This window comes from Diorhabda sublineata, chromosome 4, assembly GCF_026230105.1.
Source record: "Diorhabda sublineata isolate icDioSubl1.1 chromosome 4, icDioSubl1.1, whole genome shotgun sequence".
Lineage (NCBI taxonomy): Eukaryota > Metazoa > Arthropoda > Insecta > Coleoptera > Chrysomelidae > Diorhabda > Diorhabda sublineata.
The window spans coordinates 8,941,096-8,964,243 of record NC_079477.1 but is presented as its reverse complement, the minus strand read 5'-3'; the positions used below and the strand labels follow the sequence as shown (position 1 = coordinate 8,964,243).

The 23,148-nt window shown below is 29.8% G+C and overlaps 1 protein-coding gene across 1 annotated transcript in view; it reads left to right on the top strand.

Annotated features, from left to right (window-relative positions):
- The first annotated feature begins 2,949 nt into the window (after positions 1-2,949).
- LOC130442742 (protein Wnt-6) overlaps positions 2,950-23,148 on the top strand; it is a 31,764-nt gene continuing 11,565 nt past the window's right edge. The window contains exon 1 of the mRNA XM_056777091.1: positions 2,950-3,159. Coding sequence (XP_056633069.1) covers positions 3,086-3,159 — 74 coding nt within the window. The 5' untranslated portion in view covers positions 2,950-3,085. The remainder of the gene's footprint in view (positions 3,160-23,148) is intronic.

The window sequence follows — 23,148 nt, the reverse complement described above, 5'->3', positions numbered from 1 at the left end:
GCCTGTTCGCTCGATGCACGTGCGCTCTTCGCACCCCACCGAAGTTAGTACATAACAAGTTTAAAAGAGATTTTTTATTCATTTTAAAGATTTTTTTGGGTTGGGCTGTTTGAGTTTAGTAGATTTTTTTAATAAGGGCACTAGTATGTGATAATGAAATTATGTTGTATATTATCAACTCCGAATCATAAACAGCCAATAAATCTTCTTGCAGAAGGTATAAAGTCAGTTTCATCGCTGAGCATATTAAAATACATTACAAATTTAAATGAGCAGACAAACTAAATCTGACGAATGACGATAAGTCCCTAAACGTCAATGTCTCACCCATCAACAGTGGCGATGTCATCAACTCCGTATGTCCTAACTTCTCCACTAACGTCACAAACTCGCACTGTTTTTTCTTCGTTTTCGTCTACCAGCTCGAGTTCATCTAGCAGCTCAAGTAGTAGCTCTAGAATTAATTTTAAATTAAAAATCTTATCAAATATTTAGACTTTGAGGATAAATTATCTGAAAATATCTCATTTACCCTATTGAAAATAATACCTAGTAAATTACGCTATTAACATTATATATGAAAATTGGAAATTGAAAACAGAACCATAGACAGCTAACGTAGTAAAAATCCTCAAAAATTCAGATAAGGCATATTAGTCCCAGAATGAACAAAAGTACAAACTCAATTGAATAAATTTTTTTGATAAACTTTGGGTATAGTTAATCATCAGCGACATTTCAATGAAAGTAAGCCCAAATATCGATATATAATTACAAGTAACTACCTGGATCTAAATAGGGCATAATATTTCCAAGAAAATAATTGATGCTTTCGAGCCTGAACGTTTTTAAGACAACTCTTGACTTGGATGATCAAGCATTTAAGACAACGTTAGAGAAAAATCCGATATTAGTGAGATCCATCACAAATAAGTTTTTAAAAATTTTTAAAATAGGCCATTTACAATAGGAGACAATGGTAATAGTAACACTAAAACTTCATTTCATTAGGTGCACTTTTTGTTGGGAAATAGTTTATGTTTGTGAATTATTATTATTAAAAACTCAATAATTCTTCTGAAAAAAATTAAGTTTTATTCGAAGAAATCATAAATAGCAGCTGCGATCAGGTTAATAAGAATACCCAGTACGTACAATAAGCTAAGGTATTGTATTTATAATTCAATTAGTCAACATCTAACAAAGCCACTTACAATTACCTGTCTGAAGCGCGTTGCCATAACCAAGTTATCGTCTTTAGAGCCTGAAGATAAACTTGAAATTTGACCTATCTCTTTATACTAGATTTTCCCACCAATGAACTACGTTCCCGGATAGAAAATTCCAATGGGAACAACCCTTTCGACACCAAATTTCACATTTATTCCTCAAATAATAAAGTATAGAATAGGTTGTGAGTAATAGATCCTTATTTAAACTATTTCCACATTTAATCATCGGAAAGCTCTCAAATGCTGGATATGTTTTAACAATTCCACATTATTGATATTTATCTCATGATTAGAACCGACTGTGTGCGGTTTTAATTAATAGACTTTTTAGACTATCTAACATATTTTCTGTCACAATAATTACAGCTAATTTGATGGATACCATTTTTTATTCAAATCTTGTATTTTATCTAAGCCCATTCCTTATTGTACCTTACGATTAAGTGGAATCTGACTCAAACAATGTATCATACAAAGGTAAAATGCTATGGAAAGAAACAGCCGGGAAGTACCTCCGCGTACCGGTGCTGTTCTTAAATACATCAAATTCTAGTCTATTATTATTATTAATAACTTAGGTATTTAAAATGGTTTTCACCATTATTTTCCATTTTATAGGTAAACGTCTCAAATATACCGAAAACTTCATCAACATACCGTTTTCCGCCAGATTTTCCTGCTGGAATATTTTTAGTGGGAAAATTTATTATAACTAGGTAGATCAAGTGAATAAGCTTTAGTTCCCCTTTAGTCTCTGAAGACAATAACTTGATTATCGAAACACCCGTCGGACAGTGTAATTGTGAGTGTTGGTGTAGTGCTAGAGTAAGCAGTGTGTTAGGTATGAATATCACCAATGAGCCTTTTTCAAGATTAAATAAGGTAAATAATGCTTATTGTCTAATCTAAAACCAAAGTTATTTGAACAAATAGATACAATACTTAACGAAATAGGCTTTAAAACATATCATACTGATGTATGCAATACTAATTTCTTGATATTTATAATAAATATCAGCAATTTTTGAAATATTGAGTTTTTTTAATTTCCCGAAGTTTTCATTAAGGGGTGCAATATTGTCAACGACTCATTTTAAAATATAATTAAATCTGATTATTCAATTTGGTTTGTAATTTTTTTCCACCTAAATTTTTCACTTATATGAATTGCTTAATCATTATTTTTTGCAGATGTACAATTATAAATCTATAAGAAAAATCATAGTAATGTGGAATTTTGGAATGTCTTCTCACTACTACTTTTCTTATAGGAAACATTAATTTTTGCTGCTATAAAATCATGAAAAAACACATTTTTCAAGATAAATTAAGTGACCTGTAACTTGGCAACCAAACAATATAATCTATTCATAATTTAAAATATATTATCACAACTATCAATTAACTTTCTAAAACATGATCAGCCGTTACTTATTTATTGTTCCCAGTTGTGAAATAAACTAAAAATAGCGAAGACGATATAATAATGAAAATAATTGGAAAAATATCGCTGACAAATTATGTGCGTGACACCGCCCAGCGGTCGAGCCTTGCCTTGGGCACCAATTTCAGGGAGTTTACAGTATCCTAGTTCAAAGGACCAAAAACCGCGTGTACTGTGTTGGTAAGGACCTTCGCGCATGCGGCGTCTCATCCACGGACACGCTTCTCAGCGTATATCGTGTTTTTCTCAGGTAAGAGATCCCGGTGTAGTTGTATCTCGTCTTGAAAACTCTCTCTCTCGAGAATATCATCCGATTGTCGACCACCACCGATTTTGCCGGCATAAGAATGTCCGTGATGGGGCTCACCTAAGTGTCCTAAGTGATTGTTGGTTGCATATCGCGGGAGATATGCACACTGTGATCTGCGTGCCTGCCTCCATCTACCTTTTGCTCATTATCACCCCTTATACGACTTCCTGGTGGTAAGTACCATTAACTTTACTACCACATCTTTAATACATACTATTCTTTATACGTAAAATGATTACCAAATATATTTTATCATTCCTGTATACGTCAGTTTAATAATTAGAATTATTGGTTAAGTTTGTTAATAAATTCATCAAAATAAACAGGTTCTAGATAAATATGGCTAATTTTGGAAACAAATCGAATAATTGGAATAAACTTTTGCTCTTTTTCGTTAATAAGTGATGAAAAGCGAAAAAACATTGTGATAAAATATTTCAATATGCGATTATAATTAATTCGATGACTAAAGTTTATTATTAAGTCAGAAGTTTGTAATGAAATATTTTGAATATTTATTAGGTTTGAATACTAATAATTTTGGAAGTAAAGGTGAAAGTTAAAGTAGATTGAAAATATTCAATGATTGATTAACAACAAAGTGAAATAAAAATAGAAACATCATATCAATAATATTAAACTCTTACTCACTTCATTAGCACGCTTCTAAATAGTCTAAGCAACAAAAGAAACGGTAAAAAGTGTTTGTAAGAACACAATAATTTTTCTATAACTACAACAATTGTTTTTAATTGTTCATATAAAGAATAATGATGAACCTATTGCACCATAATTATGTATTTATTTATTACAAAAGCTGATATTATTTAAATAGGAATTGTTGGAAGAAAATATAGTTTTATTTCCTCTTTTCATAGAAGTACATTTAAAAAAAGTTAATTTTGAGTGAGTATTCTATATTTTCAGTTCTGGAAAATTATTGTCCAACTAGATTTTTGCTAACAATGTATTGTAATTATTTTTCTCTGATTCATTTATGGCCAATTGATGGTTTTAGATAATAATATATATGCACTAGTCAGTCCTGTTTTTCTTTTCTACCACAAATAAAACTTGTGCTTGTCATGTACGTTTGTAGAATATGGCGGCCCAGTGACCTGTTTACCTTTAAACCTAAAATAGTAATAGAACGTTCTCTTAAAAAAACTACCCTATGGAAGAATGAATTTAGTTCAAATATGAATTTTTTCATTAGTGCAAAATTTTCAGAAGTATATTCCAGATAGTTCTTCATAACATCTGATTTCAATAGAATTTTATTTATGGTGAATAGAAATAGAAATAGAATAGAAAGTTACATCGACTGAAATAGTAGTACAAAAATTTAAAAATAGTTTTTATCATTCCTAGTTTATCAGTCACTAAAAACTGAATAGCTGGTAGAATGAGTTATTGATGGAATACATGGGAAACATATAAATTATACGGAGTGCTTCAGGTGAAAATAAGAGCTGATAACTAATAAAAAATAGTTGATATATAAGGGCGTATCTATCTATCTACTTAGTTTTTTGTACAAAATAAAATATGATTATGTTATCTGAGAATTAATTATCGCTGATTTACGATTAAGTTTGTTTCTTCCTAATATAGATATGACAACCATTTGATATTTAATGGTGTTTTAGAATTTTCATACTGATATTTACATAATTTCCACTCTCTCTTATTTCTACAATAATTATCCAAATGAAACTTAAGAGGCGAATTCATTTATGCTGAGAGGAATAGTGACAATTTGTACCTGTTCCGACTTGTGAGTGTGCTACTATAATGGCCTTATCCTGTTTACATTTTCTCTCATGGATCTTTACTTATCAATTCAAACAGAACCAGATTTCATTGTCATGAGTATGAGTATATGACCCTGAGACAAAAATCTCAATGGAAAATACAACCAGGCTAATTAAGTGGAATAACAAAGTCATAGTCATTGTTTTTTTTTTAAATGAAGGCATAGTGCGCGTTCGTTGCAGTAATGACAACTATATAGTCAGAATTATTCAGGATGTACTGGTTACGTTTGTGAAAATAGGGGTTTGAAAATGGACCAAAGGCTTTGCAAATACTGGCCCCTTATATTGAGCAAAGGAAATCCATTTCAAAAGACATCGTCAGACCTTTCAGCCATGTTTATATTCATAGATTCGTGGTTTGGAGAAGTATATTGTTAGCTACTGAGAGTAATTTAAAGAATATTCAAAACTTTATGTGAACATTTCACTTTTCTATAAATAATTCAGCTTATTTGTTGATCACACTTGTTTTTTAAAAGATTTTTAATGTTCTGAATTTATTGTCACATATATATGAACCTCAAATCAATTATGCATAACTTTTTAGTATCGTAATGTTCGGATTTTTTCTTTGGAAGACGACCATAAGATTTTCCAGACAATATTATACATTATATTGAATTTGTTTTTTATATCTTTTTATGATTGTTCTTGATTATTTGTTTTTGATTACCGAATTGTAAATACATCGAGTTTTATAAAATGCGTCGATGTTTTTGGAAGTTAATAGACAATCCTGGCGTTTTATGACGCCCCAATTCTCTGAACTACACTAAAAAAATGTCATATTTTAAATAATTGTAAAAGCAGATAATTCTAAAATCTAATGATCAACTATTATTTTCACTCTATACTTGTTTGTAATAGAAATACTTCGAAGGAAGCAGGTTTATCTCCACTTGTGATACATCATACATACCACCCGACAAAATCATTTATTGAGGTAGAAGAATGGTATCAAAATAAAAAAAAATGTTTTAATATCTTTCTTTCCGGGTGTTATGAGACTTATTGTTAACTATTTCATTTTAAGAATAATTTAGTCAGAAGGTAACATAAATCTTTAATTAATCTCCTTCAAAGAACAGCCATTGGTTGAAGTGACAGTAACTTTTTTGAATAGGTTTCATCTATTATGTACAAGATTTCTCAATGACAAATTGTTTCCGTTTTAGTACATTTCTATTCGGAAGAACGAGAAGTCATATAGTATTAAATCTGGTAAGTAAGCCGTATGTGAATAGAGAGGACAACTTAAAGTCTCTAAGTCTCTAACCACTTGTAAACAGTATTCTAATTTCGTGAGCTTTCTTAGAGAATTTTTCAAAATTTCATTTAAAAGTAATTCAAGATCATTTAAAACATTCTCACTAAAGTGGGTATAGTGGCAGACTGAGAAGACGTAGCAGGTTTAGACTTATCACAGTTTATTTCATCACATGAAGGTATGAAAAATAATACTTGAAATATACGGGTGATAGAGCTATTCATTCATCAACATAATATAGTTTTTGATTACACCTCGTATAATTAGTTTCACTGACTCATCTATATCATTTATTTGATACACGAAAATTTTTTTTCGCTGAAATTAAACGCTGGCGTAATGAAATGTTAAATAGTCGCGCCCAATATGGCAGTCTCAATAAAATTGATACTATTAAATATATCCTGAAATATATAACATCCTGTATGTCTTTGAAGCAAATAGATATAATCTAAGTAATAAAGATAAAGCGAATAAAGTCTAATGTTGACATTTTAATAGTAGTAAAAAGTGTGTGTTTGAATTTCATCCAAAGTATGTGGTAGGAAATGAAGTTTACCTTAGGAGTAATAAATTATGTAAATATTGTTTATTGGTGCCTAAAATATTATTAGTGAATATTGAATTTGATAATAATAGATCAGATGTGCAAATTATTAGATATAAATATACCAGAAGGTAAGTTATCCGACAGATATTTTTTGCACAATATCTATCATTCAATTTATTGGTTTTACTTATTGGAAAAATAATTATTATAAAGTCCTCTGCTGCTTCATCTACAATGAAGTAATTGGAAAGCTATCTAACCGGATAAAGTATTAACTATTATAAACTTATCTTAAGCATTCAATGTATTTACATACTTCATTCCGCATAATTCGAATAATTATCTTATAAATTATTACAGAAAATAGACATGAGTAAAAAATTTGTGCAGAGGGATCCACATTAGGACAAAGGGAGTCGCTTCATATAACGTGTAACTTCTAAATAAAATGGACTCCTGTATTTACACGTTCGAACAGAACTTAACAATGAAATATTTTGATTTTGACCTTACAAAATTTGAAGGTATAATGAACAAAATATATAATGAATTTATGACAAATATGCTTTGAAGTCCTATTATGACATAATATGCCGATATTTTCCTAAGATAAATTACCTACGTTGTAAATATTTAGACACTAAAGATAATTTGTTTTGATTCTCAATTATATAGAAAAAGGAATAAAATTTAATGAATATGCTTATGTACAGGTTAGTTCATATTAATTTGTAATCGAATGCATTGTTGGGAAGGTAAAAGAGCCTTTGATTGACCTCTAAGAACGAATTTTCTTAATGATATCTTGTTTCGATAAGAGAAAATTTGGAATACTTTCAATTTCTCATTTATCAACTTCAGATACTACTCAGATGCATAAAATCCAAATCTTAGAGAGATTGGTTCATGGTGTCTTATACTAATTATGATTAGCAACTTAGAGTTTAGCAATTCATTTGGGGATTAGAAAACCTACTAAAGATATTGTTGAAATTTATGTTAACGCAAAACTCTTCATTTGCATGCACTGGAGTGGTGCAGCGTATTCAAAATCGTCAAAATATGATTTACATTATTTTAGTATCTTCAAGACATCGATTTCTTGGAACCTGCGAAAACGCAGTATCTAGCAGTATTCATTATTTTTATTATCAAAATTCTCAAATTCCACAGAAAAACAAAAACATTTTTCTGATATAGCTACGGATATACAAAAAAAAACAAAATTCAAATTACTGTACATGTGTATTTGATCGATAGAAGACTTCAAAGCATATTTCCTTATAACATATAATAGATGAGAAATTGGCAGGCACGTCATGATATTCATATTCATGAATAATACTAGAAATCATAGAAAATATCAATTTAATATGACGTGATTATTTGGTATTTATAAGTAAATGTAATAGAAAATATAAATAGAATTTGCACATTTTTGTATTTATAAAAGCAATAGAATTATGTGAGAATTTCTAAATAAAAGTTTTTACTGATACTTTCGGTTTGAAATTGTAAGATTTATTTTTATTTTGTTATAAACAAAAATACTTAGTTCATTTAATAGTGTTTAGAAAAATAAAATTGCAGCTAACTTTCTATATAAATTTCATATGGAAGTATTTTAGGGGTACATAAATGTATAAGTAAACACTTGTAGCGTAATAATCTTTAATGAGCAATCAGTTTACATATCAGAAATAAAATGTGTATCTATAGCATATTTTATTAGTACAATTTGCAAGAATATACTAATAAATTAAGCTTTGATTTATTTTCTTAGTGCTCTGTAAGCACTTTTGTAGATTAACACTCCCAGTAAAATGGTAAAATTTTAATTCAAATATAAAAATATTCACATCCATTGATTGAATAAACAAATTAAAACGTGGATAATTGGTTATTTATTCATGTTCTATTTCTGTTAATATGCTCACAATATAATAATCGATCTCTTTAGAAGCTCCATGCAACACTAATTCAGTATATAATTGATGAGAAAAAACAAAAAAATTACTTCCCCCATATGGAAAAAATATTGTTCAGTAATTAGCGATTTGAATTTGTTTCAAGTAACCCTGCCATTCGTGGACAGTCAAATAATAATCAAATTAACCAAACAAACTTTTAGTCTACAGATCATCCAGTGTTTGTTCCTCTCCACCCTTCTCAAGTTAATTATCTGTTAAACTGTCTACGTTACATCCTCTCACTAGTCAAGCAAACAAACAAAACCTCAATTTTTTATTCTTCACACTCCCTTGAATTCAGTGGTTTCAGCAGAAACTAATTCACATTATTGATGATATAAACAATAATATCCCTAAAAATTATTTTTAATATATTTTTTTTATATTGGGTACCCTGTTTTCTATGTCACTTACTTCCTTCTTTAAATGATCAGTTTTCAATTTAATCATACTTTTCTGAGCTATGTAGTTGAAATCATGGCAAATTCTTTGGAGTGGTTTCTGTTAGACCAAAAATTACAATTCATGAATTTTCTGTTTCTAAGACATTTTCGTTTCCATATTATACGCTTTTTGATTTAAAATATACGGTATTAAATCAAAGTGCTGAATATGTAAGTCATAACTCTGACATTTCTGTTGCTTGATGTACATTTTGCTTTTGAATTGAGTGAAATTGCTACTCCACTTTTTTTTAAATCTTTCTATTGCATTTGAAAGCAAGTCCAAATTGCTCCAAATCTAAATCCATACAGACTCCTCGCCTCGGAGATTGGTTGTTATCCAATTCTGATAGATTATTGAATAGACAAATAAAAAGTGATTAACATACATGCAATTTAATGATCCCGATATTTGATGAGGAGTGAACTGACAATACATCTAGACTCCAGAAGGCGGTTGTTTGGCTAAAAGATAAACATGGTCACGGAGTCTTAGCTTTGAGAACGAAACAATACTTCAATTTATCCCATTATGGTTCTGTAGTTTTGACATGCTGCTCGCCAATGTCTAGGGGACTTGATACGACACGCTAAGAAGAAGAAGAAATCAGCGATTATGAAAAAAAAACTATTGAGAAATTGCGTACTAATTTCACATTTTCTATTTTTTATAAGGGTTTTGATTATAAATTAAATACTTTTTTAAAAATGATATAATGAGTACTTTGTAAATAAGAGCATCATAGATGATACAGATTTCCCTTACTTAACTTGTTTTTCAGAGAGATGTTCAATTTTATAAATTTTCTCTATTATTTGATACAGGAAAATCAAATCAATGGATTTAGGAAGAAGGAACTCTTGAGAAAATGCAAAAAATAGAGGAATAACAAGTTTGTTCCAATGATGGAAAAGTAATAAGGAAACGACAAATGCCAGATATATATATATATATATATATATATATATATATATATATATATATATATATATATATATATATATATATAAGTAGTTTTTTATAGGGAACGTGACGTGACAAGGAAACACCAAAGTGGACTAATTTCAACATATTTTTTTCGAGCTTTCGAATACTTATGTATTCATCGTCTGAGAAATAAGGCAATTAAGATTGCCAGTGATTTTTGATATTAAAGCTTGTTAAAATTTTTAAACTCATAGAATTCAAAATTCAATATTCAAATTGACGTTGATAGAAATATTTGTATCAAACTAATTATAAGAGACATTGCAAATCAAGATGTAGCAAAAAAAATATTTTTCTTCAAATTTTGCTGTTTCTAGTATGGTACTAGTTTTTGAAATAAATAAGTCGTTGATCAATGGAGTACATTAAAACTCATAAAAACTATCGCGGTCTTTTCCCTTCTAACTTAACTAAAATAACAAATTAGTTTTCAGAAACTGAATAGAATTAACATGGACTTTATTATTAATATTTCATTAAAATCTAAAAATTCCGCCTCCTTTTGATTAACATTCTCAGACGGCTTTTATGACACAACCATATAAAGTTCTTAATAAACCTACACCTTTCTTTCTGAAAAATTAAAATATTTAGTGCTTTTCTGAGATGTTTACACAACTTATACAACACATAGGTGTAAATTAACAGCTATTAAACATACACTAGCTTTCAATTCGAGTTTATTTTTAAAATTAGAGAACTTAGACCAGTTTAGACATTCCTTTCATGTTGTACGTCCTCAGAACAGGTGTTAGAATATATCTGAATTGTCCAGCGAATACAATATTTATGAAGTTCAAAAACAATCAGGCTAACGCTCTGGGAGGTATAAATATTTTCATATACTTTTAGATGGAATATTTAGAAACTCATTTTTTAGGTATGTGAGATTGGAAAAGTACATCACATAATTAATTGGTTTATTAAATGAAAAATAATTAATCTTATTCAATCAAATAGTGAGCAGTAGGTTTATAATTAAATTGAAAGATTTTCCAGTTTCTAATGGCTCTAAGAATAATCATTCGACTCAAATAGATATATCAAATGAACGCTCACACAAGTCTTGAACTAAAGATGATAATATTTGCATTGCTGATTTGTTCGGTTGTACCATTTTGCAAATATTACGTTGTGTACGAGATACTCGTTAAGTATAACTAATTTGCTCTATAGTTCATTCGGTAACGAGTTTATAACGGTTGTTTCATGTGAAATTTAATGTGAACAATTGCACAATGAATTCCTGACTTTAACGAGATGATTCAGTTATAAGGGTTGTGTTTTCTAAGCAATGATCAGTATTATCTGAAAAATTATCATCAATAGATTGATAATACTAAATTATCCAGGTTCAATTTGAAAATAAGTTATTTCGCACAACTAGAAGACTTCCTGATTATTATGACACATATTAGAGAATAGATTTCATACCATATACTCTCTAAATAATGATATAACATCAACAAGATGAACAAATATTTACATTGAAAAGATTATCGTCGCTGTAAATGAAAGTGTGAATATGGATTCAAATTATTGACTAGTCGCAGAAATTTTGGCTGTGTCTATTCAAAGATCTTGATTTGCACCCGTATAAGATCTAACTGATGCAGAAATTCGAGATCATCTTATGAGTCATTCAATTAAGTCTATAGTACCTTTTTGGCGTACGGGTTTGTGATTAAGCAGAATTACTGCTTATAGAGTGAAACGAATCTACATCCCACCCTACAGACTTCATAATATACAGTATAAATTTCTACGTTTTTTATACGTGCGTTGGTCGTTTCCGATTTCTTCTTTGGGTACGTCTACACTCAGAACATGATCTATTTCGAGACACTCTTGGAAACTAGTGTAGTAGCTGCTAATTTGTTCGTCTAAATAATATTTTCCAATTATTATCACAGGTAAACTATGCTTCGTCAGATATATTATCATTGATTTGTCGGTAAAACTCACTCTATGAGCAAATTTATGGTTTTTTTCCTGCTTATGTTATCTATTGTTAGGGTAAAATTCATCCCATTTCCACCTAACTTGTTGTTATCAGAATTTCTATAAAGTTGATACTCGTTTTGGTTTAAATAATTTTTAGATATACATACCGAATATAAATGTAATATAAATACCTAAAATTTTGATCAACATTCTATTTTGAAAATTAATAGAATTACAATTCTAAAAAGTATCGCCATTTTCACAGTTTGCTTTTTCTAGCTGAAAACATATATTAAAAGTCCAAATGGTTAAATATAGTAGAAAATAAGAATATTTGTTTCTATTCCATACTCTAAGTAGTGTCATAACTTCACGTAGAAGTAAACAGACAGGAGTTGTAATAACAAATAAACACGAGTTTAGTATTATAGTGTGTCTAATGCTTACATTCGAGTCTGTCAAACATCAACAGCACCAAATATTTTAGAAAATTTGTTCACAATTACCGAACGTTTTTTTTTAATTTATTCTTGTCTGAATTATATACAAATTAAAATGCGTTGGCCGCACTTACTCATTTGTGATTAGATTGAGGTCATTCTCACAATAATATAGGTAGATTTAATAAATAGTTATGCAAAGTATCAAAAACTTCAATATTTTCAACGATTCTATATTTTTCTCTTGGACACAACTTTCAACAAAATACTCCTAAGGAACAGATTTGTCCACTTTGTGTGAATTTTAATCTGTGTTTAATATCGTAAGACCGTTCTTCGTTCTAATCCGATCATTTCCAGTATTAAATTGTTCATACTACTTTTAGAAAGTCTTCAGGTACCATCCACATAAGAAAAGAATCTATTGGACAATACCATATAATCAATTGTGATGTAATGTATAATCAATTTTATTTTGGGGAATACCTCAAAAACGCTTATTGATGAATCTGGTAAGTAAGACGGATGTGGACAGAATAAAAAATCCTTTTTATTCTGTAAGGCTTTCACGGCCGTCACTCATTGATTGATTATAAGTGTCTGAAGATTCCAACTGCAGTAGTTGGCGAAACGTCCGTTATTTCAGACGAATGCCTAATAGTCCAAGAAATATTCAAGGTAATTGCTTTCAGCGGCCAAAAACCGGCGAATCAAAAGCGATTCAATGGTGAGCTTTTATTTACTACTTTAAGGCCAAGTGAGTTACTAATTTTCTGTTAAAAACTCCGAATTATTTACTATACCTATAATTAATTTTTATACAAACTGAAAAAGTCTGTCCACTCTTGGTAAGTTTTTATAAATTTTTTGAGGTCGAATGACGCCTCGACTAAGAAGTGATTCAAATTAAAATCGTTCTTGAAACATAGAATTTAGTTTTTGGATGGAATATATTAGAAAGTCGGAATTTACCGTATACGTTCTATAAATGTTAGGGAGAGGAAAAATTCATTACCAACAACTTTCATTACATAAAATTCCATTATCTGATTCCGCTGTCAAATGTGACACTCATTATTTAAATTGACAATTGAGTAATTATTGTAATTCGATAGTATTTTAAGATTTATTAACATTGAAAAGAACATTATCAAAGACAAAGTTATTTAAAGTGAATCCATTTTTTGGGTGTATATTCTCCTGAACTTCTTATCTAATATTAATTTCAGTTGAAGCTGTGATATCTACATGTATGTCAGGAGCTTGGCTCAGAATGTTTTATGAAATGCTTCTCTTATTTTTTAATCAGCTCTCAACATAATCTTCAGCTATACTGTTGGATCCATCCTCCGTGATGCTTTATTTTCAAAATGTCTGCCAGGAGAGACGCTGACAAGCGTCTGAAACAATGTCCTGTGCATTCTTTCCATTAGGTAGACCCGGGTACTTAGCAATCTTTGCTGATAATTTTCCAATGGTATTTATGCCCACCACACCAGCAGTGACCATAAATTCCCGAATAATGTGTGTTTTGCTTTCTGGAATTGTAATTTCCTTCTTGTAGGAACGTTAGTTCAGTCTTCCTGCAGGCTTCCGCAACACCATTTGCTTTTCATAACTAATTACGTAAAAAACTATTATATCAATCAATATTCATAGATCGAACAAATTCTCTACAAGATGAAATGTGGAAGTAAAAGTTATCCATTTGTATGATAATCGGAGATAACGAAAAGAACGATTTATTTTAATTACATAAAAAAAATATTCATGAAATCTGTTTGCTTCATGCAAACATTTATACGCCGACATAAATTAAATGACGACAAATAACAGAAGTTTGTTGTGTTCATTTTCTGACATCCAAACGCGTGCTAAAAGCTTAATTGGAACTTGATAAATGTGCTTGTAAATCTGAAATAGTATAATTATAAAATTAGCCGTGTTGCCACATAATAAATTAATATCCTGTAAAATTTTGATTCCAGAGTTATGAGTTTTAAATATTATTAGTATATACTATGTCATCCTTTCGTACTAGTCTGAACTACTTGAATTTCTATTAAGTATGTTGTTGATCGTATTAAAATAAAACAACCTATTAGATTACTATCAGTTCTTTGAAACCATATTTAAACTCATTACTCCTAATATAGAATGGGAAGATATATACTTGTAAGTAAATATTTTTTTTCTAAGGAATAATAAGCTTCTTTCGTAGTTTTGTGAGCACCTATTCCTAGCAAAACCCATCTTCTCCTGAGGAGAATTGAGTATTTTTAGTGAATCCCTTGGCTTGAATTATGTAGTCAAGTTTGTTAATATCGATTTTTCTCTTTATCGATTATAATTCTTTCGCAGTTACATAACTTCTCTTTCTTACTCGTAATCGTTGAAACTACGTTTTTGTGAAAGCTTTAGAGATAGATCAATTCTTTGTTCTACTTTTTCCTCTTGCTTTAAACTTTAGTTAACCATGATCACTTTTGTTCTAGATAAATATTCAAATTTTCTAAAATTTGCATTTATTGTTTATTTACAATAAACTTCCTTCTAACTTTTTCTTTCTTATTATCATCAACATTTTTTGGTTTATTTTTTGTATTATTGAAAAGTACCATAATTACTGTATCTTAGAATTCACGAGGTCATACCGTTGCAAATATTGTGTGAAAATAATATTACGTTTAAAAAAAAGACTTGTTGTATTAACTTAGCATCAAGTGAAAAGTTTAATTCTGAAAAAAGAAGGAGAAAAACTTAACAGTCAGATTAGAGGACGTTAATAGTGGAGTGGATTTGAAAGTTAATAGAGTAGTTAAGATATACATACAAAAGGAATTCAATAACATGAAACAAAATAAGAAGAAAGTGTATATAAAGATATAATAATCAGCATTGCTATCTACTACAAAACAAATAATGTATGATGTAATAATGAAATTTAATACAAGGTAACAGAAAAAGTATCTAACAGACAGAACACCGAAATAAAGAAAGATTGAAAGTAACTTAAGACGCCCGAAAAATAATAATTGAATTTTATGAAGTGTGAAGTGTGAAAAAATTGTTTTTAAAAGTACGAAGATCACTGAAAACAGAAAGAATACTTAGCAGATACAAACTAGAACCTATCAAAAAATTGAAAACAAATGGCAACACCCAAGAAAAACCAGAAATGATTGAACCGAAGATGTTAGAATAAAAAAAGAGTGAAAAACACCAGAACACAAAATTACAGCTAGAAAATATAGGAAAGATTTAATCTCATGTACTATTAGAAATTATAAATATAAAATTGAAAAATTCCAGAAGAATTAAGAATAACACTGATAACCCCTTTACGTACGAAATAGGAGCAAAAAATGTGTCAAAATTACATAGAAAAAATTATGTTACATATAATTATAAAAATATAAGAGAAAATTACAAATACCAGAATCTGAATCTACTAACTATGAAAGGTATCGGTAAATACTACATTATCAGAATTACTACTAATTTTAAAATTCCTTCAAATGCATCACTATACAAACGAATAAGTGGTTCATACAATATATTTTTATGTAATCTAGATTTGGCTAAACTCCCGTATCTGTTTATCGAGATCCTAGATGTCAGAATTTTCAACCGAATTTCTGAATTAAACAAAAAATTCCATTTTGATTAGATGTTTAACTGAAGAGGGGATATATCTACGGTAAGAAGATAGTCAAAAATAATTGTTGTTTCCGTTTTTATTCTTTAATCTTTTATATACATTCTCTTAATTTGTTAAGCTGACCCAGGTAAGGATCCATCTTCTGGTTAAGTTGGTTACGTAAGGTTAGTTTAGATTAGGTTATGTAAGATTCGGCTAGTTTAACTTACTTGACCGATGTCTGATGAAAAATAGCGCTCTCCATGAAATCCAATATGTTTCTATAATCACCTCTTGATTGCCACTGCTTTTGCGTGTAATTTGTATATACAATTCTCAAATAGCTGAAACCATAAGTCAACCTTTCCAATTATTGGTACAACCAGAAGTTCTTTGTCTGATATCTGGGATATCGATAAATGGATTCACGAAGTAGAAAATGCCATATTAGCGTGTCTTCTAATTGTATAATAACAGGGCAGATATGGACATATTTCCTTAGATTTTCTGCTCACTATTTTTATTATTGTTCAAAAAATATATTTATACTGTCTCTTTATATTTTGTTCTATGAATTGATGATTATTAACAAAGAAATAATGGTATTATTTTGTCCTGAATGTTACATTTGGTATGTTACACTCATTCTTAACCTTTCAGTCGTTCCTGACCATAAAACATAAAATTTTAATTGGTAAATTAATCAAAGTTAGCCGACACTAAAGCTTTCATGTACGAAATTATCACATGCAATTATAAATGACGTAGTCTTTCGACCTACATTATAGGTACAGAGTCCTAATAATTCTAATATTATTAGAAGACATTATTAATGATCATTTTAAGGTTCAATGGAAGTTATTGTTTAAATAAAAATTTTTGCATATGTAGGGTACATATATATTACTTTTATGGAGGTTTCTCTATGTTTTTTGGCCAAGTATATATAGGTCGATAATTCATGTTATCATATGTTATCCAATCTGTTCAATCCCATTTTTTCATATTTAAAGAAACGCAGAATTAGAAAATCATGTACTTTGTACTGAAGTGGGCTCATAATACCGGAACTGGTCAACGTATACTTATAGCAGCGATGCAAAAACAATGGGTATTTAAACAAACAATACACGGGTATATTTTCTTTCACTACATTTTCAATTCTTCGGCGTTTCCTCGAACAACTATCCCGATAAAACAATATTCAATCGTCTACCCGACGACGTTAGATTTGACACGCGCGGGGGACATCGAATGAGTGGAATATTACGTTAAGTATTCACACAAGTCTTACGATAGCACTCACTATATTGTAAATTGATTTCATCTTTAAAGTACGAGTTTTAATTATTTCATCGAATTTTAATTATTGTGTTAATCCTTCGATATCCTCGTTTCTAATAATCACCTATACAACAAGGTATGAATATGGGTAAACGCTGTACATATCGTAGAAGTGTGTAAAGTAAAGTGTAAAGCATAATTAATGGCTACTACGTCGAGACATTTAAATTCGAGATTTTGTTGACGGTATGACTGCATAATTCTAAAGAACTTATTTTGGGAATAGCCAAAGAGTGAAGCGACACATAACACAAATAGTAAAAGCGGATATATGTATGCGGAAAACAAAACTACCAATATTTCAAATTATATTATAATTATACTAATATATAAAAGATTCATTATTGACGCTTGAATAAGACTGTTTTAATATTTTGACAATGTCAGACTGTTTTTATTTATATTACCTGAAAAATACTATTAAATAATTTGCACCCCTAGAATCGCAAAGGAAATGAGAAAAACCGTTCTCTTGGAAAATGTATACTTCTGGCAGAAAAATGAAAACTTCAATATACAAAGAAGTGAATATGTATCTTTTCCATTTGTTATCCTCTCAATAACGAGAAAAAAAATGATTTCTTACGAGGGGATCAACTACTCAAATAGTCGTACTTTCTGCGTTTGTACGGTAAAAAATCCTAGTTCTAGGAGAGAGTTTATCAAAATATTTATATGATACATGGTATTTATATTTTGATTAAGCAAATTTTCTGAAAATTTAATACAGATTAACGGAAAACGAAAACGGGAACCTACCGAGTGGCTTCAAATTTTTACCATATACTTTATCACATACTAACTCACCTCCTAAAGGGATTTTCGGCGTCTTGCAAGACAAGGGGATGAAAAAATTATTATCTTAACCTAATCTGACTACGTATTTTCAGCTACTGATATTTTATGTCTATATTTATATTTTTATGACAAGAAAACGCAAAAACCTTCATCCAGCACCGTCATATTCTTTCTATGCTTTTTGCCATATATCTATTTAGGTAAAAAGGTACTCAGCACGAGTGCTGAACTTTGGTGTGAGGAAATTAGATTTATACCTAAAGAAATATATTGCAAAAAGCATAGAAAGAATATGAAGGTGTTGGATGAAGGAGTTTGCAGAGTTTTTGTGTCATAAATATAGCATAAAATAAGTGGTTAGGTTAGGAATTTTATTTTCATCCTCTTCCTTTGGGGGATGCAAGAATCCAAGAATGGTTGTCGACGACTGTAAGTGCTAAATGACATAAGTATAAAGTTATGTTAATGCTTCAAAAAAATGCTGATATTTTCTATTCCACGTAAATATTGAGCTAAAAAAAGTCAAGAAAATTGAAATAATAGGGGTGAGACAAAGAGAGAAGTGAGAGGGGGGCGGTGATAAGAGAGATATCGTCAATTTCAATATTAAACCATATATATATATATATATATATATATATATATATATATATATATATATTTTGGTATGTTCAAAAAATGATTAAAATACTTTTTACCCCCATCTCCCGCGATACATCAAAAACCCTTTGAGCTATAATCATCCAGTGTGTGATAGAGTAGCTAGTGAAAATTTTAAGCCAATTGGTGGGTTCCCTCTTTCGGAACTCCAACCCGAAACGGGATATTTCTACGAGTAAAGTAAAAATTACTCGTAGAAATATCCTTTTCGAATTCTTTCTGTAATGATTATAATTTTTCAAAGCTCATGTTACTACTATGTTATCTCCACTTTATTTGAGGGTGCAAAATACTACCTAGTAGCAAATCATCTATGATTTTTTTTTGTAAATTGAGTCAATTTACTGGGAGAATCAGAATTCTCTAAATGCGATGAACGTATGACCACGGGATCAATGGATCCACCCTCAAAAAATAATTATTTTCTCGGTTTTTAGAAGGGCATAAATAGAAAATAAGACAGATTTATATAATGACAAAAAATTTTTTAGAGGGTGCAAATTATTTAATAGTATTTTTCTGGTAGTACAAAAACGAAGCTTACTATAAAATTAATCATTATTGTGCCAGGATCTTTTTCTGGGACAACTGTGCTGAAACATGAAACATTTAACGTGAGCGGCGAAACTACTGAAACAGGTGCCAATATTTGATGATTTATATATCAACAATTAGTGTTGTTAAAATTAGTTGGAAAGCATTTTTAAACATTTTCGAAAATCATCATAGTCTTATACGATCATAACTCTTTCCGAAAGGTTTCACCTCTGACACTAATTGCTCGTATATTTTGTTTCAGAAAAGAAATGAACATTCCAGAAATTAAATTGTACAATCGATCGTAAATTTTGTTTACAGTGTTGTGGGTTACGCCCTAATATAATTTATTTCAGGTACTCACAAATAATAGTATATAAAATTAAAATTACACGTCTATTCCTACAATTGGAATACTAACAACTTATTTGGAATGATGTTTTTGAGTTGGGGAACATTTTCAACTCATTAAAAATTATACCAAGAATTTATAGAAATGATTCACATAGATAACGAATGATTTTTTTGCTATTATCTTTTTGGCAATACGGTTTTTGACAGATCACGCGTACATCTTCCGACTTATGGGCAGTTTGGTAGGCTTACTGAGAAAATTATTCGGAGGCTTAATTTCGTACCCAGTTTACACTATTAAATAACTAACGCGCAAATGTACAGTGAGGAGCGAAGAAAATATTGCGGCTATATCAATATTTACGGATTTTTCCTCTGACATCGACTATAATGAGTTGTCAACAAATTGTACTAGAAATTTAGAGTGATAATGGAGCCTGAGATTGTTCCCTGTCCTTAAGCTGTTTTTTTGTTTGTATTATATACTGAAAACAATAATTTCATCATGAAAATTTCTTTAGTAAATTTTATTTATAAATACTCTCAACATACCCAATATGACATTATTAATTAGTGGAGGAGAATATAAAAAATAATACATATAAAATAAAATACGTCAGTTGAAGTCGTGTAAGAAAATTTAGGGATGAACCTCTATTATTAAACAGAATAACTTTGGTTGTGGTAAAAATTAAATACTCTTCAACATATTATTCTCACATCCAAACCAAAATATGACATAATAAGTATGCATACAACTTCATAGAACTATGTTTAGAAAAATTATTACTCCATTATTGATAGCTGCCAATCTAGCTTGCACGATTGTTGTTTACATGAATCTAAATTTCAATTTCATCACGATTTGGAAATATTTCAATTTATAGCAAAAACCTGGTAATAAGATATAAATATGCTACTACCGTTCCTTGTCAAGTATTTCTTTCGTAGTCAATAGAAGATTAATTGAATTTCGTAGAAAAGAAAGGTATCTAAAAAAATTGATCCTAAACATGTGTGAGATTATTATAATTGTATCTATTGTGAGAAATGTTATCAAAATAAAAAATGAAAGCATTCATTTCAAGTGAGTGTTTTGGAATTTTAAAACAATTAGAGATGTTCAAGGATCTCTAAATCGAAACAAAATTCAGAAAAATGCCAATTTATTTCAATCCCTGCTCTAAATTTTCTAATATACAGCAAATAATAATCTCTAGAAGGAGAAAATATTTATAATCCAATAACAATTTCAGTAGGTCTCAAAATTTCCAATGTAAAGAAAGTCTTATGGTCATAGTGAATTATTTTAGTTAATATGTACATTTCTGTTAGCTTAGCCTTGTAAAAAGAATACGCAGAAATGTGCTCTGTAATGAGAGGTGATATTGAGGAATTGCATTTTTGTATAAATAATAGCAATTAAAGTACATAAACATTTCCGCAGTACTTGTCTATTGACTCAAATTTTCCAAATAAGTAAAGGGCGCCATTTAATTATCACTCATTTTATAAGAGATGAAGGATTTATTGATAGATACTTGTTGAAATTTGATTCAAATTAAGAAATATTCATGATAAATGATAAGTAAGTTTATTATTAACCGATCCTATGATAATTATAAACAAAGCCAGTTAGCATTAATCAAGTAATCAAGATTCTTAGGGGTGGTTATTATGAAATTTAGTTTAGTATAGTAGTTAAAGTAGATATTTCTTAAACGAGTCGTAGAGGTAGTTTTTAGTTCACAAGTATCACGAGTCTAGTTCAGTCAAACTTGTTTTATAGACGCCGAGAAAACACGAGTAGAGCAAACACCATTTCCAAAATTTCCAAAAGCAATTCTAATGTGTTGAAAATCAAGCGCATAAATCAGGTTTTTTTCTGGAGGTATAAGGGTGATTATATAAAATATAATAAAATATCCACATACATAAATCGAATGTCATATTGACACTTAATATGTAGTTCAGTGTAACAAAAAGTAAACAAATAAAAACAATTACTTAACAAACTGAAACAGGTTTCAATACAAATATCAACTTCTTGACGAAATTTGTTGTCTGTATCAACATGTATCAAAGCAGGGTCACCCGAAAGATCCTCAGTCATAAAATCTCAACCATCCTTTTGATGGGAAAAACACGTCTTTCTAGTTTCGCCAGACATACTAAACTGGTTGATACTCCACATCAGTATATAAGTTTTTAATCATCTTATTACTTTTTGGGTTGTAACTATATTGAGAAGGAAATAATAATAATATATCAAACTTTACTTGGTTAACTTTGTCGAGTCTAGGAAAATGAAAGAGCAGAAATGTGCTGTCACAAGTAGCTTAACAGTTTGTCCAGTTCTTATACCCTTACACCCGATGATTTTTTAGAAGTCTAATGGATAGAAGAACTGGGAACAGCTTTCTAAATAAATGGATGGAAACTAGCGGTATGTATCGCATCAATATCCTCTTCAACTGGCTATCGAAGGCACTCGAAAGATAATCAACAGCTGATTATCGGGCTAATTTAGCACAAGAAATAGGTTTTCATAATATATACCCCAATCCATTATTTGCCATTCGTATGCACTGTGATATTGGCTGGAGCATCCGGCTGATTTAGAATCCAATCACAATTTTAACTTTATATATTTAAAAATAATATTATTTCATAAATTCTAAATTTTAATAAGATATTGATTCATATAATATTGCAAGAGCGGAATTGATGTAAACTACTCGCTTTAAAAAAACAATAACATTTCTGCAGAGGAGGGTGATACCCCTTTCACCACCCCCATATCATATTATCGAAATTAATTCCATTGTATAAAGAAATTCAGTGATTTGAATATTCCTCACTATACCACAAATTGAAAAAAAAAGTTCTTTTGTTATTGGAGTCTATAAAATAGGGACAGTAACTTTCGGGGTGAAATGAATTGAGCGATATTCTAAAGAAAATGAACCCTAACACCTAAAAATAATCATTAATCCAAAATTATTTACTGTCAAGCTATTTTTCTCTCCAAGTGTTGATTGAGTGATGTTTTTGTAAAGCTGCCAGTCGAAATAAATAGTGGCTGACATGACTTTCTGTACACAGAAAATCAGTTTAAGTTGGTGTAACGTTAACTACGTTGAACAGATCTACACTGAAGGCTGAGAAATGATTTGACGACAGCTAAGAAATAATACAGAACGTTTATATATGAATGCCACCTTGAAATATAAATGGATTCTAGCGCGGATGTGACTGGGGGTTTGGGTGTCATAATTTCAGTAACGCGTCAATTCGCCCTTCATTTCATCACTTTTCTGAAAATGTTATTTTCCAAATATGAGCATTTAAAAGAATACAAAGTTTAAGTATGCAGGATATTTTTTCTATTTTACAGAAACATAAATAAA